Genomic DNA, 16,300 nt, shown 5'->3' on the forward strand with positions numbered 1-16,300 from the left:
ATTGGAGAAGAAACAGAACCCTAATAGCATCGCTGCTTTTCGTTGTGGAGGAAAAGAAAAAACGATGGTGGATTAGGGTTTAATCCAACTTTTAATATATATATTGTAGTTTTTTCAAATATCAGGGGCTTTTTTGTCTCTATAAATTGAATATGGGGGCCAGAAAAGTCATCCTAACTCAATATGGGATACTTGTAATTTAAAGGATATATAAGGGCAAATGTGTCCAGAATGATAAAATATTAAGAGCAAAATAGGGCAAAAATTATGATTACCCCGGTAATCCAACATTAACACCCCCTGGGAAGGTAATCTGATTACCCCCAATATTACCAATAGTAACCACTATTTGCAATAAAATATTACTGTAATATTATATTACTTGACAACCAAATGAGGGAATCTTGAAAATTAAACAAAGATTACAGGATTTATCTTATTTTACCCCGAACCAAAAGCACCCTAAAAGAAATGCTGAATTTCAAGATGCTTGTATGAAATCAAATATGTTTCCTAGAACTTTTGCATTAGACATACCTGTTAGATGGAATAGTACTTATTTAATGCTTGATTCATGTTTACCTTATCCTAATTTAATTAGTTATTTTGTAGCAAATAATAGAGGTCATCATTATTTGGTAGAAAATGATTGGCAAATAGCCAAAGTATTTCATTCTTTTCTTAAAATTTTTTACCAATCCACTTTACAATTTTCTGGTGTGTATTATCCTACTAGTTCATTGGTAATACATACAATTATAAAAATTTTAGAGTTATTTACAAAAAACAAAAACAATGAAATTTTAAAAGAACCAATAAAGGCAATGGAATTTTTTTTTTTAATATTTTAAACTCATTCATTTTCTTTATTGTTTAGGTGCCATTTTTTATCCTAGAATTAAACAAAAAGGTTTAGAAAATGGTTTAGAGACATTAACTGAAAATTTACAAAACTTAGCATTTGTCAATCAAATGGTAAAAAATTGTCTTGCAGAGGTATATTTGTTGGAGTAGGTGCTCTAGAGCCAATCAATTATTGTGGAATTGACTCTTTGTAATAATGTTTATTAATCAATAAAAAGCATTTTATACTATATCGCGTAAATCATTATTATTGTAATATGTATTGATATATGTCCTTAGGATGGTAGAACCATGACGAGGGTATCAAGTGTTTCAAATCTTGATAGTGAGAACCCTATGACCACATATGGTGGCAATTCTAGAAACGTCCATAGCCCCAGTATTATTCTGAAATAAGGGCACAGATAATACGATAAGGCTATCATAGTGTTGAACGACCATATCGAAAGGCAGTGACTGATCTCACTTGTCAAGGTTGTTTGGTGACAACCTGGTGCAACACATGGGTGCTTGCTGTAGGCGATTACACCGCAGCAAGTTCACTGGACTGACCCACCAGAGGATTCCATATGGATGGTAACCCTAGTGTCTATGGAACAAATCCTCTAACGAATGGTGGTGCATGTGATCCTTAGACTTGAGATCACCGGAGCGCCTTGTGCACCGATTGGTGTAGTTTGACACTAGCCTAACGCAGTTCTTTTCAGAGCTGTCAATACGGTGGTGATTGGCTGCATCAAGGAGTGTATCAAGACTATGGTGGATTGACAGAGGATTTATCACTCCCGGGTACGGGAGAAAGTTATCTCACGGCGCAATTCAGTATATGGCAATGACACTAAAACTGTGGCCACAGTGGGATTGAGTTGTTGCTCTATCCAGTTTATAATACGGGTCATTGGTCCAGAAACTGAATACATAATATCGAGAGTAACCGAAGGTTGACACTATTTCTATGCCTTCGTCTCGTCGAGATAACGTATGATGAAAGGATCGAATTGTACGGTAACCATATCGTTGACAGGTAGCTACTTTGCTGAATCTGAATCTATCGGGTGGCCATGATGCCTTGCTAGGGGCCAATCTTGGTCTGTGTATTAGTGAGATGATTAATTGGTGTTAACCGCGATACTATACATTGCCAATATGATGAGGAGCCTATGGGTCATACACATAGAAGATAATTTAAGATCCAAGAAGAAAGAAGGGTGTTTTCGTCTTTTTAGGCAAAAGAGTATTTTGGTAATTTCACAGTACAATTAAATTTGCTGAGGTCGTAGCCTTTATTTAATTTATTAGAAAAATTAAATAAATGAAATTACGTTTAAATATGCGTTCGCATATATTTAATTAAATCATCATTATTGTTAAATGTTAATATATATATATATATTAAATATATATTAATTGAGTTTAATTGAGATAATGATGAAATTAATAAAATATCAAATTGGGAGTGTTTGAAAACATGGGGTGTTTGAGTTGGAGCCCAAACCTATTCCATATGGGAATATGGCATTAAGATTTTACTATAAAAGAAAAATTAAATGTAAAAAAGGGATGTGATTTTTCATTAGTTGATTTTCACTTTGAAAGCAAAACACACAGCCCCCAAATATTGACACTCCCACGACAGATTCATTTTGCCTTGAAATCAATTTCATTGATTTTTCTTTTCTTCTTAATCTTGAAGCCAAAGAGGATCTAGCAAATCCCTCTTTGGTTCTTTTGAGATTGTCTTTGTGTGGACTACGTGGGTTCGATCCTACACTTGGATCGGTAACAAAACATTCAAAGACAATCGTGGTGGAGCCTCCAAACGTGCGTATGGTTTCTAAACACAGATTATTAATTTCTGCAGATTCTTGCTTTAATATGAATTGTAAAATTATACCCTTGATCTTGGCTAATGTAAACGATCTTTGTATTATATTTTTTTTTTTTTTTGTTTCCGCTGCGTATACGGGACCGTTTACTAACAATATTTCCAATATAAAAACAGATATGGGAACCCGCAAAGACACAAAATACATAGGGAAGTTGCATCAGAAGAAACAAATGAAGACTTCTACAGCTGGAGTGCATTTAATAGGCAGAAAAGGAACCGAACCCGAAGCACAGGCCTAGCCTCCTCTTCAGAAGCACCAACGGCAACAACGAATCTACTGTCCGCCATGCAGTCACAGAGTAACGAGCTTCAACAATATTTGGGAAATCCTGAAATGTTAACAACAGATCCACAACAAAGAGTCAACTTTGATGTCTTGAAATATTGGAAAACCAGAAAATGTATTTTTCCAGTATTATCAAGACTTGTCTTGGATGTTTTTGTTGTTCCAGTCTCAACCGTCTCATCCGAACAAACATTTAGTGCAAGTGGAGGAATTTTAAATGAAAGGAGGACTAAACTTTCACAAAAAATGATTTAAGTCCTCACATGTCTTCGAGATTGGGAACGATCGCGCCATCAAAATCAACACTAGATTCTCGGCGATACTTTAATAGAATCATTTCAATTTTGTAATATAGATAATACGGATGAAGAGGGTCCTAGTCAACCCCAAAATTAGTTGTTTTGTAAATTGTAACTTGTAAATTAATTGTCAATTATTGCACTCTTTTTTCCTTACCAAGTTTTTGTCCCATTGGGTTTTTCTTGGTGAGGTTTTTAACGAAGCAATAATTATTGTAATTTTTTATTTTATTTTTTGATAAATGAATAAATTAAAATTTTCTTATATTACAATTTTAATGTATTAAAATTGAATTAATATTTGAAATGTTAACCAAAAAAAATTGATTTAATTTAATTATTGATATTTGAAAAGAAGTTAACTAAAAACAATTACATTTATTCATTTATAAATTGTTAATTATTCATTTGAAAAGTTAATTAAACATTTAAACTTAAACAAAACAAAACAAAACAAAAAAAAGAAAAGAGAGGGGGGGGTGTTAAACTCGGCCGACTCGCAGCCTAACCCGGTGGGTTAGGGTTGGCGGGCCTAGTTGGGCCAGCTAATCCCCCAAAATTGACAGGCCTAACCCGGCCTGCCTTTGTTGGTGGGCGGGTTAGGATCGACTCATCAAAATGAGTAAGCTGTCGCAGGTCAGGCGGGCTGGACGGGTTACTTTTCCAACTCTATCTTACGTGTCAAAATCTTGCAGCGTGCTATTAGTGTTGAGAGCGTGTTGGCGATCGGTCCCACGATACAAAAATTCAATCATCAATCAAACAAAATCCCAAGCTTATGAAATTTCAAATTCGCTAAAACGAAATCAAGAAATCATCGAATTTCTAGAGTTTTGATCAGTTTGATTCCGGCCGACCGTGTTTGAAGCCGGCGAAGAATGGATCTCAGTAGAATGAGCCGGGAGCAGATAACTCTGGTCGGAGTAGGCTTCTGCGTGATGGTGACAATGCATTTCACGGTTCAACTGTTGTCTCAGCATCTCTTTTACTGGAAAAACCCTAAGGAACAGAAAGCTATAGTCATAATTATTCTTATGGCGCCAATTTATGCTGTTGATTCTTTTGTAGGCTTGTTGGATATTAGAGGCAGCAAAGCCTTCTTCATGCTTCTTGACTCCGTTAAGGAGTGTTATGAGGCTTTGGTTAGTGTCTCTCGCACTCGCTCATTTACTTGTTGTTTGTGTGTTTGGATAATTAGGAATTCAAGTGTTTGAGAGTGTGTTTGTGTGCAGGTGATTGCTAAGTTTATGGCTTTGATGTATAGTTACTTGAATATATCAATTAGCAATAATATTGTGCCGGATGGAATTAAAGGAAGAGAGATTCATCACTCATTTCCAATGACTCTTTTCCAGGTATGTGTTGTTTTATACGGCTTATGTGACAAGAGCTTCTAGTATTAAAGCTTTATTGGTTATTCAATTGTTATATGGTGTTTTGGATGGTCGTTAGAACCTCATACTTTTATCAGCTTATAAACAAGCTTCAATAGTTGACTCTTCTACAGAGGCAAAGAAATTAGGAAAGACACAAATGCATCCAGATAGATCATGATGGATTAGTGGAATGGTTAATTTCATGAATATCACTTACATGGCAAAACCACAAGTTTCCTGCTTAGGGTTCAACAGTGCCCCTGATTTCCGATTCAAGTTCACAAAGTGGTTAGGAAGATTTCTGAGTTATCCAAAAGAAAAAAAAGAGTTCCTTTTTCAACAGATGTTTATGGTTAAATTGGTAAGAAAGATAATGGAGAATATTTTTTTTTATTTTCTGTTCTTATTAGTTTACTGTAAAAATCTCTAAACTAATCAGGGAGGAAATGTGGTAACTTATTCTTTTTATGGTGTTTGTTGTTGTTACACGTGATTTATAGCTGATGTGATGAAAGCCGGATCTGAATGCAAATTATAGTTTTGGTTTGTTTAAATGATTTGAAACTTAATGACCAAATGGTTGTAATTTTGACACTCTTTTCACAAATTGCAGCCTCGTACAGTCCGACTGGATCAACATACACTGAAGCTTCTCAAATATTGGACATGGCAGTTTGTTGCTATCCGCCCAATATGTTCCATCTTGATGATCACATTGCAAATTCTTGGGATGTATCCAACTTGGTTGAGCTGGACATTTACCGTCATTCTGAACATCTCTGTTTCATTGGCATTATATTCTTTGGTGATCTTTTACCACGTTTTTGCAAAAGAGCTGGCACCACACAAGCCGCTTGCGAAGTTCATGTGCATCAAGGGCATTGTTTTCTTTTGCTTTTGGCAGGTAAAATCTCTCACCCTATTCCTTTTCACAATAGATAAGTTTATTTTGATCTTCAAAAGAAGTTGAAATGCAAACCCCAAAGGTTCTCAAGGACACAAGAGCCCTTAAAAATTGTAAACAACAGAGCACCAGCATAAAAACTACTCCAGTATATCACAGCATAGAATAGATGAATAGGCAAAGGCTGTAGCATTTTCGATTACTATGTAAGCAGAACTGCAACCTATAGCTAGCATTTGGGGACCTTCTGTAGTCCTCTTCTTTAAAAAAAAAAAAAAAAATTCATTGCTTAATTCAAGATGGTGGAGAAGTTTCTCTTTGTGGAGTCAACCTAGAAAGTTCTAGTGTTAAATGCTAACATAAGCAAGTGTGTCTGGATCACCTGAATTTTAATGGACCATTTAGCATCATTTTAATTGATTGAGTCCTTGTTTAGCTGGATGCCTCAGAATGTACTTCCTGATATGGGCTTCAGGCCTCAAGTTATTGTGTCTTTTGGAAAAAGGCTTCGTCATTTTATTGACTTGCTTTTGGACTTGCGAAGGAAAAAATGTAATGATTAGGCCTCATGAACACCTTTAAATTCTTGATATTGATTCAAGTGGCAGATTGAAAGCTTTTTGTCGTTCTATTGACCTTCAACTTGTTTTTAGGTAACTCTATTCGCCAATGACTGGGAAGAAGTTTAAGCACTTAATTTCTTTTGATAGGAGTTCTAAGAATCAAGTAATTGGATTAAGTAATCTTAAAGAGTGATTACAGTAATTGCTTTGGCTGCAATTGCTTGGAAGTTGCAGTGATTTGAATGATCGGAGTACCCATCACGATAACATGGAGTTGACGGTTGCCTTTTTTCTCTCTTAGTTTCCATTCTGCCCAAATTTCCATTTTTTCTTTGATTTGTTTTTCATAAACACTGTATTGCATGAATACCATTTCTTGCTCACAAATGCCATATTTGTTCTTTTGACAATTGCAGGGTGTGGTGCTTGAGATACTGGCAGCCGTTGGCATCATTCGGTCTCATCATTTCTGGTTAGACGTTGAGCACATTGAGGAAGCTATTCAGAATGTATTAGTGTGTCTGGAAATGGTAGTCTTCGCTGTTTTCCAGCAGTACGCATACCATGTTGCACCCTACAGTGGAGATGTTGAAGCGAAGTTGAAAATGAAGAAGAAGGAGTGACACACGAAGCCCAAAAACAATGATGAACTCCATGTGTATGAATCCAAACACATCATTTAGGTTGTATTCCTTCTTTGTGGCACTTGGTTATGAAAGTATAAACGCAGGTTGCACTTTTCTGTTGCTGGGTTTTCTGTGAGATAGACTGGAGAATGTGTTACAGAACAAATGCAGGTTTATTATTAGAACTGGTTGTATTGCTAAATTTTTGGGCTTTTGTGGTAGAGTTGGTGGCCCAAATCTCGCATACATTTTGAGGTAATTTTATTTTCAGAGAGATGCGTTCATACGAAACAAATAAAAGACTTTTTTTCATGTTTTATCACAATAAAAACTTTTTATTAAAAAAGTTAGGATCGTTTAAAGATATTGGACAATCTTCTGGCCCCTCAAAACACATGATTGCGTATAGCTTAAATGCACTGGTTACAGTGCAACCTCAATTATTAATTTATATCCTCCTCCTCCAACTCCATAATGCAATCCAATTCATAGGTCAGCCAGCTTCTATTCTGGTGGTCTTGTTGAACCAATTCCTAAAAACATGTTAATAATTTTATAACAATAATGTTTCACACACAAGTTGAGATCCTAACCGATATAATTGTGTATGTATAACGTTNCAAATTTTATTCTGATTTGTTGATTTGGGCATCTGTGCATGAACCGACCTTATCCTCTGGAGTGGCATCTCCAGATCTCCTCGGTCTTTAATCAATGTCCTCGCTTTTAGAATCATATTTTCTCTTTTTCTTTTAGGGTTGGAATATTATGTTCTTCTTTTTAACCAAATCTAAATAAATAGAATTAGATGTCCCAAATTAAACCTTATCGTTTCTTTTTTACTTTATAAAATCAAACATTCTTTTCACAAATACATCCGAAACCGCTTTTGATGTTTAAATATAATTAATTTCACATTAAATTTTAATTTTAAAACTCAAACCAATTAAACAGTTTGAATATTTTATTATATTAAAATTACATCAATCTACAATAATTCAATAAATATCAAATAGTCAAAGCCAAGAAAGCTTTAAAATTTGTTAATTTTATTGTTAAGTATTTTAAGTTTAAATCTAATATTTGATAATGCAAGGACAATGGAATATACACATATATTTTAATTACACTAATTTCACATACAAAAGTTTTGAATAAATTAAAAGACTATATAAGATGCTTTAACAATATTAGAATTAGAAAGAGTTGATAACCACTAAATTAATAGTTGTATTAGGTAATGCAGTCAGTAATTTTAAGAATACTTTTATTATCTTATTCATTTAAAAAAATAATAATAAAAATAGTAAAGGGTGGAAGAGTTGAACTTGAACATTATATTTCAATGCTCATGCCAAAATGTACTGATTGATTGTTTGGTATGCAGAAGAAGAGAAAAGAAGAGGGAGAAAGCAGGAACCCAAATCCATGAGCATGAGCGGAAGTCTTTCAAGTCAAATGGTGAGAAGAAACGACGCCGTAGCTGTCCAATTCTCTGATAATAATGTGTACCCATTTCCAATTTTTTTTTTTTTTTTCTTAATTATGTGTAAAATAATCAACCAATGTTGCACAATGAAATAAATTCAAAGTTTTTATGAATATGCTTAGATTACATTACACAAAACAACTTTGGTCAATTAATTCCTAAAGCAACTATAATATTTAATCTCCATAAACTGTTAAAAGTAAATCCCATTTTCCTTTTCTTTACACAGACAATCATAGAAAACTCAGACTGCTAACTTCAGCGGCTTATAAAGAAATACAGTAACATATTTAGATTCAAACCTGTGGGTTACTCCAAGGGCGACCACTGACTGCGCTGCGTATGAGGTGTCCATGAACATATGGTTAAGCACTACATGTCGTGGCTTTTTTGAACAAGATGATGCCTCTTCTGACTTCTGCAAATCAAACTGTATAGGCAGCTGAAGTGGAACTGCTACAGGCTCCTTAGAAAAATCTTCCTCTGAAGGCATTGTTTGACCATAACTTGAGTCTGGAGATGGCGGACCCCCAAATGCCGATATGCTATCAAAGATTTCTGGCACGTTGTTCTGCACAGATTGCAACATGTAATGAGGATAATAAGGCATCGACGATAATTGTCGATGATAAAAAAAAAAAAAAAAAAAAAAAAGCAAGTTTTCTAGTGTCAGTACTTCTCTTTTGTCCCCTTAAAATAGTTTTTGGTGAAAAATGAAGCAAACTTTCCTGATATGGCTGTTATACTCGGCTTAGATAAAAATAATTATACTATACGTCTAATACCCTTCTTAAGATGATTTTCATGAAGCAAAACACTAGTAAACGGGTTGTTTTAAAAAACTCCATAAAACAAAGGTCCAATTGATTAAATAATATGCCTGTTCAACTGACATTGTAAAATCTTAAAAGACATTCATTGCCAAAGAGTTCAAATGTCTACTTCAAATAGGTTCCTAGTTATTCTCATCAATATCAGATGCCTTGACAAAGTGATTAACACTAGTCATATGACTGATTAAAAAAAAAAAAAAAAAAAGGTTGAAGGAGATGGAAGGAAACCCACGGCAGCTTTCTTCAACAGTAAACCCCTTTTCTGAATCCCTTCAATGATAACTTTATTCATAAAATACTAAATCATGTGGTATCAAGCATAAATAGGCCAACCAAGTAACAGGTAACTGTAAAATCTACTAATAACCCCTCTCAATAGTATTCCTACTAACCGTAATCATTTGCAGTATAAATTTCCCATAAGAAAAGCTGAAATAATGCGTAAGCAGCTAACCTATTGATCCAAGAAGATTACTGACAGTACCAAATACGAGTTATAAGGGTCAAGCAGAAGGCACAATTAGGACATGCAGAAAACCAGAAAGAACAGGAACCCAATTATTGACAAGGACATCATTGGCCACATGTGCTTGAAGATATGTTCTCAATCAAGCAATCACAGGGAAATGGTCTAAAAACAGTATGGGGGAAAAAAGAAAAAAAGGGCAACTGTTAACCTTTCAAGCTAACTCATAGCCATTTAATTAAAGGGTCTATTTCATTCAATGTAAAATTGGAAAATTAAGATACTTTCAGAGTAAACTACTATATTCTTTGTGTTAGGTCTCAAATGGTAATCGAGTGTTACTCATTTCGCATTAGAAGGGGGTTTGGGGTGAAAAATGACTTGTGCCTTATTGGCATCTGTCATTTCCAACCAATGGTAGATTTAGAGATCCACCATTTGGCATTCTATACTATGATACTGAGACACACACACACACACACACACATTATGGTAATATCAATGGAATTCTTGAATAACATTTTAAACAACGATAAATATTAGCATCACCGTAATATAATATATATTTTTTCATCTTCCTTTTAAATTTGTGCAGAATTTCATCTCACAAATTTTTGTCATTTGGATTAAGAAGTTCAATACATATCTAATATTTCACATAAATTATACTATGCAGATTATTTCTCTGATTTTTATTTGCTGAATCAAATCCATTAGCCACATTTTCATATATGTAATTTTTAAGCTTGTCTAATATATATATTTTTTCTTCAACAGAACTTTTAAACCAGATAGTTCAACAAAACACTCCATAATAAAATTATAACATACATTTTAAGTACAGGTTATTTTCAACGTGAATTATGTGAAATGAAGATGATGCTGGTCTTGAAGTTATTACAAAAATCATATTGTGTGTGGTTTTATTGGGCATTGAAATTCTCCAATGCTAAATTGACATAAATTCACTGATTTACTGCAAATATTTAAGTGCATACTGACAGACAAGCTTACATGTAACTTTCAATTTCAGGGACAACATTCAACTCTTCACCCAGGACACTATTTTCACTTATGCTCTCTGTATCTGCCATTATATATGCAGTTGTATGCTGTCTAGGGAGTATATGCATATAAAATTATACGCCATGTCGGCATTTACACACCACACAAACAGCTGCTCCATTCTCTCTCTGATTTTGTATTTGCAAACATAGAACAACTACCCATCACAAGACTCTCTCTACATGTGTGTATTGATGTCAAATTGATGTACACTAGAAGCCATCTATAGCACACATACATGTATGAATATTGACAGGAGAGAATGGAGCACCAGACACAGAATAAATACAGATGATCTAGATGCAACCTGATTGGCATTGAAAGATACTTACATGAACATCAAGAACATTACAAACACCAGCTTCATTAGCTTCAATCGGCAGATCTGGAATATATCTCCACTCACCATCCACAATGAACTTGTAATGGTATATGCCAGAAGGGAGGACTAAAAGAACTGAGTGATCCTTACCAGATCTCTGCAGTATCTTCCTGCAATCAACAGTTATAGACTATATTATTGTTCATCTGCACCCAGGCTTTTCTAGCACAAAGATTAGTATTCAATAGTTCTCAGTGAAAATATTATCTAAAGCTTTCATGTTTAAAAAACAAAATATGCATACTTGAAATGAAGAACTTTTTTAAGTTTACATCCCAGCAGAAGAAATAAAAGACTGGAGCTTACCTCGATGTCCACCTGTCCCAAGATCCTTCGACAGCCACTTCATTACCACCATAAATCCATGCTATGCTAGTGGGGATTCCTTGCTCTGGAGGACTACCAGATGCATGAGGCTCAGTTTGCCACATTTGATTGGAAAAGGGAAGGCTGTCAACCCTATGCAAGGGAGATATGGGAACCTGCAATGAATGGAAGACAACCAGCATATCAGCAGAAATACCATAAACCAGGCAATTCAAACTCCGTAGTTTCAAAGCAAAGGCAGCATAGTAAATTTCAGCTTCATTATCTCCCCATCATCTAGAATCAAGACAATAAACTCTTCTACATTTCATCTTCGTACTTCTTAAGATTTCAACCTAAGATTTTGGCTAACCCTGTGCTGTTCTTTTATAACAAGAGCTAAAGCAGGGCTTTCATAAAAAGAATTGAAAACTGTAAGGCAGTCAAGTGCAGCTAAGCACGCCATCCATGTACAGCAGCAACTTAAATTGAAAACTACCTATAAAACACTAAACTGAAAACTGTTGGTAGCAGTTCCGGTCTTACAACAGGCTCGTGTTAATATTGCCACAAGAAAACCAACTAAATAAGTAAAGTAAGATTAATCTGTTAGCACTTCATCATATCAACTGCTAAACATAAAAAATGGTAAAACTGTTTGCAACATAGGCAAGTAAATGTAGAGCACAAACAAGAACTTCTCACACTCTACACCTTTCAATAATATTAATCAAAATAACAAGTTAACATTCTAATTTACAAAATCTTTGCTTTGCATCACTTTAACCATCTTCATTGCACGCATAGATCCCATTTGTTATACACCCATTTATTCCTGAAGCTTCACAAAATTTTCAACATTTTCAGCAATTAACACATTTCCTTAAACACAAAACAAAAACAGTTGGTACCAAAACTTGTAAATAATAAAGATCCCAAATTGTCTAATTGGTCTTAACAAAACACAAATTATAAAACAAACCCACAAAACCAAAGTTAGTATAAACAATATACAGCTTGAGTTGAGCATAACCCAAATTTGGAAGCCATCTAAAAACCTAAGTTGAAATCATTAGATTAAAAATAATAAATTTAAAAGCAAAGGAGAGTGGAAATTGACCTGAGGAGTGAACAAGAAAGGAGATGGAGAAGGGTTGTCAGGAGGAGCAAGAAGGACACCCAATTCACCGTTGGATCTTGGGACTGTTGGATCAATTGCATTAACTCTTTCTTCTGATTCTCTTCCACTTGCATTTCCCATCTGTCTTTCTTTCTTTCTTTTTGGATTTAAGGTGATTAACTTAACTTACAGTAAGAAAGAAAGGGAAGGAAAAGAAAAGAAAAATGGACACCCCGATTATCCAAAAAAAAAAAAAAAATATATTTTGTTTTTGTTTTAATGGATAAATATTGAAGTGGGATCAATCTCATTCTGCTATCTTAAGCAGTGCACACTTCTAACCAAAACGAAATAAGAAAATGTGGGTCCCAACTGCCCGCTTTTTTTTCTTTTTTAGCTTTTCAGTTCGATAATGATGATGATGACATGACGATTATACGACGTGGAGGTGTGCTGGAAGAGGTCACACGTGGCAAATGTTAATCATGTTTATCTGTGTCAAGCTCACGTGACATATTTACTATAGGAATTTTCTCTGGATAAGATACTTGACCTTCGGATACAGAAAAAAATATCAATTTGGTTCCTAAGGTTTGGACCCGAAACACTCAAGTCTTGTAGAATTATGTAATAACATTATGATTCCTTTAAGTTGATAAAATTTACTTTTATTAAAAAGTATAAGGATACTTTTGTCCTACTAACAGGGGTTATTATTCTCTACCTATAAGAGATTGTTATATATAAGCGGACTTGTAATTTATGAAAACTATCAAATAACTTTCTACAATTATGACTCTGTAAGATTGGGTTAACTCAATCAAGGGTAACTATCTATGATGATGACCTTCTAAGGGGGTGTTGGGTTGGGGGTTATCCCTATTATTGAGGTAATTGTAGATGTCAAAATCTACGGTTGCTGAAGTAGGGTTTAATCTCATGAGATTGAGGTCATTTGTGATCTGCTGCACCTACACACACACAAAGGAACCAACGTGAAGTGAACAGAAAACACTAGGGTGGTGTTTGCCGTAGGCACTCCAACGCTCAAGTCAACAAGGATAATGAAGGCTTTTTAGTGGGGGTTAAGGGAAAGAAAGGGTTACCAATAGTTTAGTGGGGAAGTAAGACCACGGAGACGAAGTATAGCTCTCGGGAATGAGAACTATGGGGGTTAGAAGGTGTAATGTTAAATGCCTAAATAGTGGGATGACCCCTGTCTATATAGTAGTTGTGGGATGTTCGTATCCCAGTAGGATTCGGAATCCACATAGGAGGAGATCTAGTGAATAAGGAAAACCCTTATTCACTTGCCTCATTAACAGCGAAGTCCTAATTCATCCAAGATACGAAATCTTCGATGGATCAGGATAGAACCAAATAGGAAGAATCATACTTACCTTGTTTCAGAAGCCTGACCTTTGGTGGGCCGTTGACGAAGCCCATTTTGGAAGGATGCTGGATTTAGGCCCAAGTCACGGAATTCGGTGTTGGCCCAACCAGAGCTGGATCGTGTCCTTGGGCCTTGGTGAAAGAAGATGCAAGCCCGGGCCTGATAGGGGCCCAGGTGATTTTTTACCCCCATAGTTAGCCCCCCCACTCTCTAAGCTAAAAAGTATTTAGCTTAGAGAGTAGTTGGTTCGGTAGGAGATTAATCATGCTTATAGGCGGTCTGCCTAGGCGACTAAGTGCTTTCTTGACTGGGTGAATTTGTTACATCTAGGCGTGATGTGAAATGCTTCCACAGGTTGTACTATCACACTCTTGTGCAGTTGACTCCATCCTGTCGATTAAGTGGAGTGTTAGGACTTGAGGTGCAAATCTTGGGGCTATGTCCACTTGACTCGATGAGTTGAGTGATTGGATGCCAGGTGTGGTCATTGTTGGCACTCGGTCGTCCAATACGACAAAGAATTGGTATAATCGGTCGTGGAATACTTGCCTTTCGTGCTGAGACTGGGTCGACTCGTTTGGTCAAGTAGAGTCATTTAAGTGACTTGGTGACGCTTTGGCAATGGGCCACGTGTAATTAGGGTTTAGAGTAAGTTGAGAGGAAAATAGAGGATCACAAATCCTCCGTTGAGCCTATCGTACGACACGTGTACAATGGGGATTCCATCTATGCTCTGGGTAGGAATTCGAGCGGTCGCTCCCAATTGCTAGCGGCCACATGTCTCTTTTTGATAGGTTGCGAGAGTAGAAAAGGAAGAGGCGTTGTTTAGAACTGTTCATTCTTCACTGTCGCTTCCAAGAAGCAACTCGTGTCCATAGAGGAAATTCTACAACTCAATACTTTCGTTCTTTTTTCTGCATGGTAAATTTCTGATTTCTTTCCAAATCTGTGTAGTTCTCGCATTTTCCTTTAGATTTCGAAAGCTCTAGGAACAATTTAGGGCAATTTTAGGGGATTTCAGTGCATTTTAGCGGCGAACAAGCTGAGGTTCCTCAAGATAAGATTTCCGGTTTGGTTTGGTAAAGTTTTTGGTTGATTCCGGTTTATGAGTAGTGTCCAATTGTTGTTTGAGTTTGACAAAGAGAGGAAAAAAATTTTGAGTGAGGAGTGTGTTTTTTACAAAATTTGACTGGTTCGTTGACGATTTGAGTTTTTCTATGTTTCGTGGAAGGAAAGAGAAGTCGAGTTACTTAGTAGTCCCATTCGACTCATCTCGGTGTCTTACTTCGAGCTGAGTCCCTACGAGTGAAACTCTTGTTCTCAATCATTCGGTCGGTCCTCCAAGCTGAGTGAGGTATCACAAGGATTCATCTAATGTCAAATTACGAGTCGAGAGAGGAACATCATATGGAGATGAACTCGGGGGGCGAGTATGAGAGCGCCCCAACCATGGTAGTAATGCCGGAGGAAGGTGACGTGCCAGTTGGAGTCCCCATGGGCCTAAATGTAGCCGTCTCCCAACCGGGTGGTATTGCCAAGTCAGGCAGTGACAGCTCGGAAAGGCAAGGGACGAGTGGGCAAGAGACAGAGGACGAGTCAGATAGCTCCGAGAGCTTAGCCGACCAGGTAGCGAGATCTTAGGTGTCGATTATCCGCCTTTGCTTAAGGAGAATGATCAATGGCGGATTCGGATGCAATACTACATCCCCAATTCAGTGGAGATCCAAATCCCGAGGAGCTACGAACAGGTCAACTAGGAGGCCAAGGGATGGGTGAGCGCATATGAGATATGGTTTCACGATAGATTGCGCCTCCCCATACCTCAACTCGTCTGAGAAGTGTTCAACTACTTTATGATCGCGCCAACACAGATCATGCCGAACTCCTGGAGGCTGTTATTGTGCTTGGAAATGTTATGTGTCCAGAACCGAGTCATTTTCGGTCTGCATGAATTCCTGTACTCTTACTATTTGAAGGAGCACGACTGAGAGAAGGGTAGATATTCAATCACCCTTAGGCACGATCGATGCCACTTGGTGATAAACTTAAGGTCGAGTAACAAGAACTGAAAGGAGCGGTTCTTCTTCATGAAGGGCGAGGCTATATTCGAAGAAAGGGGTTGGGGGGAGATACCATACACATGGAGAGCCACGGGTGAGAGATTGATTCTTGCTTATACTTGTGATTACTAAGTCTTATCCTCTCTGTCTTTTGTAGATCTAGACTTCAACCGAGCCAGACAGAGTGGAGACGGTCTTGACGTGAGGACAAGACAAGTCTTCGCCATTCTAAAGGAAGAGAGAGATTGAAGGGTGATCTTGAAAGAGTCCAACCAAAGGACGAGTCATATGTGGGCTAGAGTGGAGCATGTTCAAAGAGGTATCCCTTTCCCTTTGTCGAAGCAGCTGTGGCACGTGCTATTGATTCACTATAGCAATCA

At 36.5% G+C, this 16,300-nt stretch overlaps 2 protein-coding genes across 2 annotated transcripts; one reads left to right on the top strand and one right to left on the bottom strand.

Annotated features, from left to right (window-relative positions):
- Positions 1-4,037: 4,037 nt before the first annotated feature.
- LOC116140658 (transmembrane protein 184C-like) lies at positions 4,038-7,127 on the top strand. The gene is made up of 4 exons (XM_031426255.1): positions 4,038-4,479; positions 4,570-4,692; positions 5,327-5,617; positions 6,597-7,127. Exons 1-4 carry the CDS (start codon positions 4,216-4,218, stop codon positions 6,801-6,803), a joined length of 885 nt encoding a protein of 294 aa, XP_031282115.1. The 5' UTR covers positions 4,038-4,215; the 3' UTR covers positions 6,804-7,127.
- A 1,376-nt stretch (positions 7,128-8,503) lies between these two features.
- On the bottom strand, positions 8,504-12,739 carry LOC116140641 (SNF1-related protein kinase regulatory subunit beta-1-like). The gene is made up of 4 exons (XM_031426242.1): positions 12,468-12,739; positions 11,348-11,523; positions 10,992-11,151; positions 8,504-8,866 (listed from the first exon to the last, which is right to left on the bottom strand). Exons 1-4 carry the CDS (start codon positions 12,606-12,608, stop codon positions 8,540-8,542), a joined length of 804 nt encoding a protein of 267 aa, XP_031282102.1. The 5' UTR covers positions 12,609-12,739; the 3' UTR covers positions 8,504-8,539.
- Between the last annotated feature and the right edge of the window lie 3,561 nt (positions 12,740-16,300).

The sequence above is a fragment of the Pistacia vera genome, unplaced genomic scaffold, assembly GCF_008641045.1.
Source record: "Pistacia vera cultivar Batoury unplaced genomic scaffold, PisVer_v2 Contig374, whole genome shotgun sequence".
In the NCBI taxonomy this organism is placed as follows: Eukaryota; Viridiplantae; Streptophyta; class Magnoliopsida; order Sapindales; family Anacardiaceae; genus Pistacia; species Pistacia vera.